At 38.3% G+C, this 12,747-nt stretch overlaps 1 protein-coding gene across 3 annotated transcripts in view; it reads left to right on the top strand.

Annotated features, from left to right (window-relative positions):
* LOC134792116 (uncharacterized) overlaps positions 1-12,747 on the top strand; it is a 246,439-nt gene that overhangs the window by 70,540 nt on the left and 163,152 nt on the right. For all 3 annotated transcript variants that reach the window (XM_063763309.1, XM_063763311.1, XM_063763310.1), the window contains 2 exons: positions 4,694-4,845; positions 11,361-11,416. In XM_063763309.1, the coding sequence (XP_063619379.1) occupies positions 4,694-4,845; positions 11,361-11,416 (208 nt within the window). The remainder of the gene's footprint in view (positions 1-4,693; positions 4,846-11,360; positions 11,417-12,747) is intronic.

The raw sequence follows: 12,747 nt of genomic DNA on the forward strand, positions 1-12,747 counted from the left end.
ACGTCATCTTCCTTGTGCATTATGTTATTTTTAGGTTTTGTTTTTTTGCCGATACCTTTTCCTTTTAAAGATGAAGTTGTTTCATTTGTTTGCTTTAGCGTTCTTTTCTTTTTTGGGTTTACAGGTTCCTGCTCTTCTATTTCTTCAAAACTTACACTTCTTCCGGATACTACCTCTAGCTTTCTCTTCTTGATAGGTTCTCTTATATTTATGGATCCATAACGCATATCTTTTAGCAATGTCACAAAACTATTATCCACAGCTGCTTTTTTCGCTTCTTCATTACCTTCCTGCAAAGGAAGTCTGGCTAAAACTTGATTGCAATCCAATGGGACAATGCCACATTTTCTAAATCCGGCTTTAATATTTTTTTCAGCATTTGCCTTTAGTTCATCCATTAACAATTTTAGCAACGATGGGAAACAACCCTTCGGGACACAAGCTTGCATTCTTCCTCCTTCGCTTTTCTTCCATTTGTCCAATAGGCACCGCCAAATCATCTTCATGGGTCTAAATACTGCCACGTCTAAGGGCTGAGTAAGGTGCGTCGAGTTTGCGGGCAGAAAAATAAAATGGATGTTCTTTTCTTGGCACAATTTGATAATATCAATTGACAAATGTGACGATAAATTATCACCTATTAAAATTTTTTTACCATCTTTTCCTTCCAGAAAAGGTATTACTATTGTCTTTACCCAATCCTCAAATATGTTGCCATCAAACCAGCCAGATGAGGACCTGTTATACCTCACATTTTCCGGCCCTCTCGTTGTCCACGAATCGTATAAATGAAGTGCCTTGTAAACGACATAAGGCGGCAGGAAATTACCATCTGCTGTGGCTGCCATCATTACAGATGTTGAACCTTTAGAATGATTGACAATACGTTCAGGATACTTGCAGCCTCGCCTTACTATTACCTTCTTGCGGCCGGGATCATCCGTTAGATTGGTTTCGTCGTAGTTAATTATATTTGCGATTGGGACGTTCTCTAAAGACTTTTCCAATTCGCCAAAATATGTCTTTATCGTGTCTGAAGAGATTGCCGCCCTTGATCGTTTAATGTTCTGACATATTCTTTGAGATATTTTATCTGCATGTCTCTTCAAAAATGCGTTAGCATAGTCTTTGCCAGGGAAGTTATTTTTGAATAATTTGTGCTTGATATTCAATGAGTCTAGGTACATTTTTATTATATGCCTGAGATCTGTTGTATCTAGCGGGTAGCCCCAGTCGCCGCAGACATTTAAATTTTCTACTATATATAGCTCTTCTTCTTCGGATAGTGCCGTTGGCCTACCATGTGGTTTCATTTCACGGTTTTTATGGCGGCATAGTACTGATTTTGATATGTTGTATTTTTCAGCTACATATTTTAAGCTTATATTGGTAGATGCTATCTCATCGAGAGCTTGTTTTATTAGTAGATTATCATATTTTTTATAACGCTTGGCTCCTGGCTTGGGTACGTAGTTGCGAGGCATCCTGAAAAACATTAAAACATTAACTGATTTCATAAATAAATGTTAACATCGCGTGTTAAAGAAAAAATCTAGGAATGTATCTAGGTAGGGGCACAGTAGTAGGTAGGTACCTACCTAGGTATTATATGTCTAATGCAATGTTCACTGTTATATACCGGGTGTTTCCTGTAATAGGAGCAATAAATCAAAACGTAGATTCTACTCCTCAAACCAGACAACGTTTGTTCAGCGACTTTTAAAAATAACTTATGGTTTGATACGTATCCAAGCCAGGAGCCAAGCGTTATAAAAAAATGATAATCTACCTACTAATAAAACAAGCTCTGGATAAGATAGCATCTACCAATATAAGCTTAAAATATGTAGCTGAAAAATACAACATATCAAAATCAGTACTATGCCGCCATAAAAACCGTGAAATGAAACTACATGGTAGGCCAACGGCACTATCCGAAGAAGAAGAGCTATATATAGTAGAAAACATCGGTGTCTTTGAGAAAGTTACTTGATTTAAGCTCAGGAATGCACCCTTGAAATTAACGGAAATCAAAAAAAACACGGTGTATAACAGCAAACATTGCATTAGACATATAATACCTAGGTCTCTAGGTAGGGGCACAGTAGTAGGTAGGTACCTACCTAGTAGGTACCTAAATAAAATTTCCTTAAATTTACTAAGATTTTAATTTTTGACAACCCTATTAGGCAATGCCAATTTTCCCCATTAACAAACCAAATAACCCCCACGTTGTTCCAATTAGACCTGTTGACGTGCCAATTTCCCCCTTCACCGTTCCTATTATCTCAAAAATAACCTAAAAACGAGTGGTTATCGAAAAACTAAGATTTATAATGAAATATTACAATTATTTACTTACTTTTTGATTTATATAAACCACAATACACTATTATGATCGATATTACACAAATTTCAACACTTTTCACAATATTACTTACCTAAAACTTGAAGTTAAAACGCACCATGCACACGTGTTGACGACTACCCTGACTTTAAATGTGTTTTTCTTACTGAAACGCCATTGGCTGATTTAAATGCTCAGTGTAGCCAGTAGCAAAAAATACCATGTTCGTTCAGAAATTAATAAGTTGACCTCCTGTCTGGTTGTAATGGAACTAACAGACCAGTTTAGAAAAGCAGACTTTTATTCCAATTTACCCCGCGATTCCTATTTTCCCCGTTTTACGGTAAAGTATGAAATTTCCCACGCAATAAAATTTTGCGAACGCTTTAACGGTGACAGGCGGTTTGGTGCAACCGGCCCTTAAGCGTTAAAATTACCACCGACCTTTCGATAACGGCATTAATTGTCCCCGTGGTCTCGGAGAAATAGGTACGAAGGAAAAATTCCATTATCAACTAATCCCCCATCTCGCACCGAAAAAAATAATTTTCTACAATACTACCAGAACGTATAGTAATTAAAAATATAGTTATACCTACTAAAATCCGGTAGTAATAACAAAAAATGTTGTATCGTGTAAAACTTGTTTTTTAAACATCACTATTTAATTCTAGTTAAATGCAATTTAGTACTGCTTACAATTTCGTTGTATATGTAAAGATGCAAGTGTTGTAAATATTAAACGTTTGTCTCGTTTAATATATGCATCGTAACACTAACTATTGATATGTAAAAATAAAGATACGAGTGTACACGTTACAAGTTATTATGTTGTGGTTACTATAATGCATTGTAGTCTGAACGAATCAAACAGTTGTGCCAACACCACGGTGTATGCGCGGGTGGCGGGGGGCGGAGAAAGGAATTGCGCAATTCACAGAACGGCAGCCATTACGCCAGCGTCTTACGTTCCGGCCGGTCGATGTTTTATTTACGTAGATCCTGTCCATAATTTTATTGTAAACTAGTACAAGTGTATAGTATAAGTGCGTGTTGTTTGCGTGTTGCTGACACAGTGAAATGTGCGGGTTCCGATTAAGGAAAAGTCCTCCCGCACCGATGTGGATAAGGAGGGATTCAAACTGGTGGAAAGGAAACGCAAGGCGCGCAGGGCGCCTCGTAAAACTCTGTGTGGCACTGCGGAGCCGGTTAATTCTGGCCTACGAGTTGCGACACCGAGTAAGGCGCTCTACGTGTCTCGCCTGCATTACTCCGCCGGGGCCGACGAGGTGGTGGAGTACGTCCGCCGGAAGACTGGCTACACGCTGAGGGTGCACCACCTACAGTCGCGTCACTATGTGCACTTCAGTTCATTTGTAGTGCGCGTGCCGCGGCCTCTGCAGGACACCATCGCAAGCGCGGACTTCTGGCCGAAGGGTGTGGTGTTTCGGCGGTTCCGGGGCAACCTGCCGAATCCTACGCCGAGTCAGACGACGCTACGGAGCCACGCTGTTACGTCGTCGCCCAAATCCAATGTTTAATTTGTATGTCATTTTTGTGTCTATTGTTTTCTTTGTGGAGACAAAATGTTTTTTTCTTTTGTAGTGTCACAGTGCCTTGGTTTTACTGTAATGCTGTGTTACTTATTTGATCAATAAAATAAAAAAAAATAAGTGTGTAAAACTTGTCTATATTTACTAGAAGAGCAGTGTACTGGTTATATATTGTTCACGTAACCAGAACCCACTGTGCTGAAGGGACTTCTAAACGGGCCATATGTTCACTGCAATATGTGGCCGGCAACTATTAGTGTCCCTCTCTAACATGTGAGTAAGAGGACACCAATAGTTGCCGGCCACATATTGCAGTGAACATATGGCTCGCTTAGAAGCCCCATTAGCGCAGTGCGTTCTGGTAACGTGAACAATATAAAACCAGTACACCGCACAAATCGTTCAGTTACATATACTGAATACCTTGTTATAACAACAGGACAGGAACGTATATGTTACTGTATTATTTAGTAACCATTAACAGACCGGCTAGTTGGGTTTACTAAAAGTCTTATACCCACTACTATACACTTCATAGAATTAACAAATTTAATTTAACAAGAATGGTCTGGTTATGTTTACAAAGTGTCCTGTCGTCACATATACAACAAGACAATATAGTACAGCTAACCAGATTCTGGTTACCAGTACCAGGTTTTTTTTTCAGTGTCTTGTCCGATTTTCGTGACCTTACCTTACTTACTCTGCGATGAGCAATGTTAGTCTTTTACAGGTGCCAAAAAAACCACGAGCTCATTGACCATCATGGTTAATGATTTTTATTCTATTCCAGGTGAACCCGGGGCGGAAGGCTTCCCTATGCGGCGTGCGGGAAGGAGATGTCATCTCATCCATCAACGGGCGAGCCACGCGCGGCATGAGCAACGCCGACGCGCACGCCATGCTGCGCGGAGCGGGGCCCGTGCTGCGGCTCGGGCTTAACGAGTAAGTGAAGATGTTTCTATCTTCGTCAAAGCTATGTGGTGGGAGGGAGACGTATCATTTATCAGAGGGCCAGTCACGTGTGGCATGAGAAACGTTGATGCTGCGCGGAGCGGGGCGCGTGCTGCCAGTCCATCAACGACTCGACCTGGCCACATAGTGGCATGAGCAACGCCGTATTGGCTGATATGGGCCACAAATAATAATTTTAATTAAAATAATAATTGGAAGTATTGAAACATACTAGACGAAGTAAATATTGCAATGTAATCCTAACTTGCCGACGTAGCCCTGACAGTCGCCAAGCTTAAATGGGACTGGGCCGGACACATCTGCCGTATGCCAAACGACTTGTGGGCCGAGAAAACTACCGAGTGGACACCAAACATAGTGCGGCGTCACGGCAGACCTAAAAGGAGGTGGCGGCACGATCTTGACGTCTTTCCGAAAGATTGGCCTAATATTGCCATATAACAAGACGCGTGGAAGAAAGAGAGGGAGGCCTTTGTCCAGCAGTGGGACACAACAGGCTAACAAATGAATAAATAATAATTCTAACTTTATATAAAACCATAACTTCTGTGGATAAAATAAGCGACCACGCCGCACTATTTACCACCACGTAACGCCCCCGTTTTTGCCCTAGCGCTCCATAATTTATAGCTTACTAAAATCTAACACGACCCCAAAGGATGCAATCCGAAAAGGGTAGATAGTAAAACATACAACGTCAAATAAAGTTAGAAATTAGTTGAAATCATAATATGATGATGCTGCTTTGCACTATGCACCGATTTAATGATACAATCGGACATTAGTATTTAGAGCAGCGCCGAGAACCGATATTCGGACCCCGGCTCGTACCATTAGGTTTCTCGACTTGTGATGTACCTACGACATTTCTTTTGATATTTATTTTACTTGAAGTGTAAATAAGCCTACTTATTCCCCTCTATTGAAAATTTGGTTAGCAGTCATGTAGTAAAAACTAGTGCATGCTCAAATTTTTGGGTTTACCAAATGGACTCCGGCTTTCTTAGGGTGCAACCGAGAAATCGTTAATATGAGGCACAGGCCAGGCATCAATATTTAGAAACGCTGGCTCTTTTGCCGAGTAATTTAATCGAAAAAGTTTTCAGAGTTTCCTCGTAAACAAAATCACAACGAGCGTTTTTGTTTCCAGGCCTTATTAATTATTTTCACATACGAAGTTTCCGCTTTAAATGCGGAAGATTGGTTCGCGAAAAAATAGAGAGTAGAATAGAATGGGGACGGAGAAAAACAAGGGAAAAGAATGCGATGAAAGCCATAAATGGAACGTTATTCGTATACCTGATGGAGAGCTTTAGTACGGAAATGTAATACAGTAGAGTCCGGTTATAACGACGCCCAAGGGACCGCTGATATTACGTCGTACAAACCGGACGTCGTACTAAACAAACTTCAATAAAAAAAATCAAAATAATTACATTATTTTGTATTTCTTACAAACTTATGCGACAATCAAAGTAGAAAAAAAAATCATTTCATTTATATTAAAATATCTATTTACGTCAGTTGTTTAAACAGCAGTGTGTTGTTTAAGTTGTTTTATGACACAGTTCCTATGGCCACCTCCTGTGTTCATCATCAGATCAGCTCGAAGGTACCAAAATATTGCATTGTCTGTCACCCAACTTACATAATTATGTATGTGAAGTTTAAGCTCAATTGAATAATGGGAATTGGGTTTTATTTAGTTTGCAATAAACGGTTGTACTTTTATAGTAGCTCATACTAAAACCAAACAAGTACCTATACTTACGCCTCTATAAGCGGTTGGTCGCTATATGCGAAGTCGTACTAATCGGACTCTACTGTATTTCCAATGATGTTGATTTTTCACTTGCTTTTAATACCTAGTTGGAACTTATTGTGTAAATTGAAAATCGTGTGGTACATACACAGCTACGTAGAACACAAATTGTAAAAATAGGTACATACCTAGTGAATAAATAGTGAATACTGTATGTTTAATATTATTAAATGAATATCATATTCATATAAAAATATTTTTAGGGTTCCGTACCCAAAGGGTAAAAACGGGACCCCATTATTAAGACTCCGCTGTCCGTCTGTCCGTCTGTCTGTTTGTCACCAGGCTGTATCTCATGAACTGTGATAGCTAGGCAGTTGAAATTTTCACAGATGTATTTCTGTTGCCGTTATAACAACAAATACTATAAACAGAATGAAATTAATATTTAAAAGGGACTGCCATTACAACAAACGTGATTTTTTTGCCGTTTTTTGCGTAATGGTGCGGAACCCTTGGTGCGTGAGTCCGACTCGCACTTGGCCGATTTAATTTTAACAATTTTTATATGAATATGATTTAAGTGCACGATATTTAACCTCTTTTTCTCAAACATACTCCGAAATGTATGCGTTAATGTCACGAAATGAAGACATGAAGTTGCTCATTTATGGCTCCTTACATTAACTTCTTGACCAAGAAGTAATGTAGGGTAGGGAGTTAGTATGAAACTAGGGCTTGCAATCCGGATATCCGGATAACCGTTTTATCCGGATATCCGACCAATTTACTATCCGGATTTTGAAGAGGTTGATATCCGGATAAAACGAATAATTCGAATACCATTTATGACAAAAATATCATTCAAATTTTTAAGAAAACTATTTCAAAAACGTTGGAAATTATAACATAAACGATGTCGGTTGATTTATTTATTTATTTAGATACATTTTTACGATATAAAAACTGATTATTTAAGTATTTCTCCTTGATTGTCGTCTACTCTCTTATTTTTTTTTAAATATTTGGGAACAATCTCATGCAGATCGACCTAGCTCCGTAAAAAGTAACAAGTAACTTTGAATGTACTTGTACCGTGTTCCTGTCAAACGCGCTGCGCTGCATTATTGTTAGCGTCTGAATACATTGTTAATAACGTGCGAAAAGAACTAAAATGGGTCCAACGGAGGAGAACTTTGGTTGATATTGAACTGCCGAACGAGATGCAGTAGCTGTTCAGATATGATAAGAAAGTTTTAGCATTCTGCATTTGAATAAATCTGCAATGAAAGCCTTGATTGACCTTAAATGCAATGTAATATCTCAGCAGTTAGAAGACGTAATCGATTCTCTAAATATGATCAAAACCACGGCCAGTATATATCAATAAGACGCCAATTTCTTCACTGAAGAAGACTTTGACCATAATTATATAATTCATGGTTGTAAAATTTTAATGAATTAAACGTCAAATATCTTGTGATCATCTGAAGTAACTTAAGAAATGAATTTCGCAGCGCAGGGTGCCAATATTAAGCGGAGGGTTGAACTATCTCCATAAACTATATATTGTTAAAAATAAAATTTGCCGAAGGTTGATTGTCATGTCACTGTAAAGCTTCAGAGAAAATTTTACCAAGTAAAATTCGGACAACAAAATTTCGACGAAAAGGTAGATCTCCTAAAAATACCTCAGCATTTGCTGTTACGCAAACTTTTATACGTAAAATTTGATTCTATTAAATTTTTTTATAAAGTTCGTGTGAGTTTTGTTAAATAAAAAGCAAGTATTCGAATTATCCGTTTTATCCGGATATCCGAATAGTAAAATTATAAATATTCGAAATATCCGGATACAAAAAATAGACGGATAATGCAAGCCCTATATGAAACGTACATTATTGACCGCTGCTCTAACTTTTTAAATTTGCTCACTAAGATTAGACTGACAAAGGAAATATTACATACAGCCAACGACCACTCTCTCTGTAAGGATACTTGCAACATTAACATTAAAAAAAAAAAACTATGGTACTATATTTATAAGCCGTTAAACATGGTGCTCGAATAGCTTTTTCAAATGTCAAGTATAAAAAATAAAAAAGGCGGCCATTTTATAAGCTGTTAAACATAGTGCTCGAATAGCTTTTTCAAATGTCAAGTTTAAAAAATAAAAAAGGCGGCAATTTAAACATTTTTAGGGTTCCGTACCCAAAGGGTAAAAACGGAACCCTATTACTAAGACTCCGCTGTCCGTCCGTCCGTCCGTCTGTCACCAGGCTGTATCTCATGAACCGTGATAGCTAGGCAGATGATGTATTTCTGTTGCCGCTATAACAACAAATACTAAAAAGTACGGAGCCCTCGGTGGGCGAGTCCGACTCGCACTTGTCCGGTTTTTTATTACTTGATTACTTAGTAGTTATTTTAATTGAACGAGCGAGCGAAGCGAAGTGAAGTTCTTATCAAACGAGCGAGCGAAGCGAAGTAAAGTTCTTAAATTCAACTTGGAACACACAGCTGGCTAGGGGCACGTCCCGGCATTTCGATGTTTTTAAGCTGAACTATCAGAGGATAGTTTGATACACAATAACTTAAGTAAATTTGTTCTAATTTAAATTAAATTGGGCGAACGTATAGTTGAGGGCATAATATTTTAGTCATTAAATTTTGAGCAGGCTCGATGAAGAGGTTATTGAGTTAGAAGAGCTTAAAATGCTAAAAAAGTATTTGTGAGGGGTCTTACTATTCTGGTCATTTGAATTGCAAGAAAGTATGGTCGAGTTTGGTATCAAATGAAAGTGCTCGGTTTACACATTATTTTTTTTTTAATTATGATGTTAAAATAATTAGCAAGATAAAAACGAAATAAAATAAACTTAATATTAGTATTTGACATTTGACAAGAAAGATTACGGCTTACCACAGATACGGTTTATTTTAATCGGGTGTCATTCTGAATCCCTAACAACGTTTGTCCTAAAGTCACTTGCCCTAACTGGTTTGTCCTAATGGGCACATGCCCTAACAATCAATTGTCATAACGATTATTTTCCATAATGTAAGGTTCTGAAAAATGGTTAAGTTTTAGAACTTGCTGCCACAAAAGTGGGTTAGGTTAGGGTTAGAACTGCGACCCTCGCAAAAAAGAAAACATGATTAATAACATTAGGATAAGAAATCAATAATTAGGGAAATCAAACTTAGGGATTTTAGTGTTAGGACAACTGATCATTATGACAAACAATATTAGGGAATGCAAAGATAGGAGAAAAGACTTTAGGGATTCAGATATAGATCCATTTTAATCTCTATGGTGACTTAAATTTATCAATTGAGGGCTCCACAGATCTCGCAATAAATCGCACGCGGTTTTCGATCCTTTGAAGTCTAAGTAGCACTGCATTCAATTGATCTTTTTGGCGAACCGTAAGTTCTCAGTTCGGGGCGAACTACTAGTTATAATATTTTCTTACATTGTTTGAGAAAAGCACTATACAATCCTTGGCCGGAACAGGGATTGCAAGACTCGCTTTATCCTACCGCAATCTCGTCCTGCAATCCCTTACTTCACCTCTGCAGTAATGTACTATTATTTGACTGTTGAACTTACTATAGATACGTAAAATGGCGTTAAAATGTAGTCAACTTCCAAAACAAAGCGACGTTGAACTTTGTAGATATGTAAATTTATTGAAGTTAGAGCTTATATAAAGGGAAATAAATTAATTTGTTGCTATAACATTAAACGAAATAACTGTAACCATACCTGGCTCGTGTATTTTGTAACACTTCATAACTTGTATCCGCGAGCGAAGCATTGCTGAAGCTTCTATGCCTTCCTACAAACTTTAGGTACTGATACGTTGGCGTATTCAGTTACGCATCAGTCCAGATTTAATCCGATCACTCTTCAGTGTTTCACGGGCACGGACATCGGCATCGGCCCATTCGCAGATTAGCCGGGGCCGCAAATTGAAGCACTTAGCCTAATCTCTGTATGACGGGCCAAATGGACTTTCTCGTGTTACTTGCGTGCGTCTGGCGATGGGATGCATGTGAATCTTGCGATAGGGTACGAATTATGTGCAGTTCAAAGTAGTTTTAATACATGTACCTATTGAATACTAGCTACTTATAACTCCCAGAGGTGATGACAATCTGGCGGACGAATGTTTGAAATGTCATTTTTCTTCGCAAGTGTGATGAAAAACATTGTGTGTAACTTCGGGGGTACGAATATTCCAAACTCGAGTCTTTAAAAATTCACCCCAGCCTACCCTCGTACTGCCCACCATACTCAGTTTAAGCCATTGATATTTAAACCAAATTATTTTAGAAAATAGAGTTGATTTTCCTTTGGTTCACGTTTTAAGTAAAAAAAAAGAATTATCAGTGTCACCTCAATTATCAGTCTTTTTATTCATAACTTGCTAAAAATGGCATATGTCCTTTAAACATCACATTGGGCAGGACGACGCTATGGCTGTGAATCTAAAGACTCTCGTTTACAATATTTCACTTACCCCCCCTCGTTACACAATGTACCTACCTAATAATGCGCTTTTGTAAACAAACAAAAATATGCAAAAGGGTTTGACTGACCTAAGTTTATGCTTATAGTATTTATAAATATTGTTATCAATTAACTGTCATCTTTCCGGTGTCCCACGTCAGGTTCTGTCATAGACAAATATTTATTAAAACAAGTTTTTCCCCACAGGGACCGAGAGATGTCACCTCGGCGAAGATCAATAAGCAGAGGCAGCGAGTTGAAAAGTAAGTTGTTGAATGAATGTTATTTGTGTTGTTTACCGTTTGTGCAAATAAACACGATGGTCCCTTTTTAACCTTTCGTATTTTACTTTTGAAATAATTACCACATTGTACAAGTTTTATATGGAAACGACGCGCATCGAATAAAGGACTAGACACACGAAAGGTTGAAGACCAAACGCTGAATTTGATCACTGCTGTATTTGCTCAAATGGGTACAGTTACCTACAATAATATGTTACTCTTCGAAGGCCGCAAAAATAGTGAAACGCAATTATGGGTGGGTGTGATATCGTGTCAGATATTTCTGCGGCCATCGTTGTGTAACTTTGACTGTACGGTTCTGTTTTTTTTGGTATTGTATTATACATGCTGCGCCAAAGTTTTGGTATTGCATCTATGTAGTTTAAGTATTTTATTTTGACATACTTAACACAAAAAAAAACTGTCTTTGAGAAAAACGCATTTAACTGATTTGCAAGACCGAAGTGATCCCATAAGAGCACCGTGAACAAAGTTTTGTACGGTGCTCTAAAAATCAGTAGCACACAGCTAAGTCTTCATTACCTATCCTTACCACGAGTTTGATACTGACATTCGCTAGCCACTGCATAAACTAACTCAAAATGCATCTCCCCCGTACTGATAGTCAGTACGAGGATGAGGTCGTTAGCGTATAAGGCCGCGTTAAACTCATATAGTAAGGGTAATAGTTACCCAGTCCGTAGTTAACTATAGGTACCTAATACATTCTTACCAACTGCTCCAGGATAAATGGTAGATATAATTTGAAACATCAGCTTGCGAATCTAGTGCTCCACCTGGGCGTGTTTCTATTAGTTTCGTAAATGAACTCAGATACTATTAAGTTCCCTGCACATTGTTGTTTCTCACGGCGCCGGTTACATACAAACTAGGACACTGACACTACGTTCAATGCACGGAGCCGTCGCTACGCCGCCGGCGAGACACGACTGTGGGCACAGAATTTTAACACGTTCATTGGCAATATCCTCGGTAATGGCAATTGGAATCGGAATGTGCTGTTAAATTCCAAATTTGATGGCAAATAAATACCATAGCTATTCAATACAATAATACACTCATACCTATATCGTGAGCAAGGGGACTTAAATATCTAGTATGTATCGTGAGCAAGGGGACTTAAATATCTTTTCGCATGAGAGGTATGGTATACTGTTTCCAAGTACTTACTGCTCTATAGCGGTGCGAGTCTTTATTTGAAGGCTCGAGTCCTTTTAAGTTGCGTTTAAAAGACTCAAGAAAAGATTTGACTTGTGATTTAAGAGACTCGGATTTTTTTAAAGCGCTAA

This window comes from Cydia splendana, chromosome 7 (assembly GCF_910591565.1).
Source record: "Cydia splendana chromosome 7, ilCydSple1.2, whole genome shotgun sequence".
In the NCBI taxonomy this organism is placed as follows: domain Eukaryota; kingdom Metazoa; phylum Arthropoda; class Insecta; order Lepidoptera; family Tortricidae; genus Cydia; species Cydia splendana.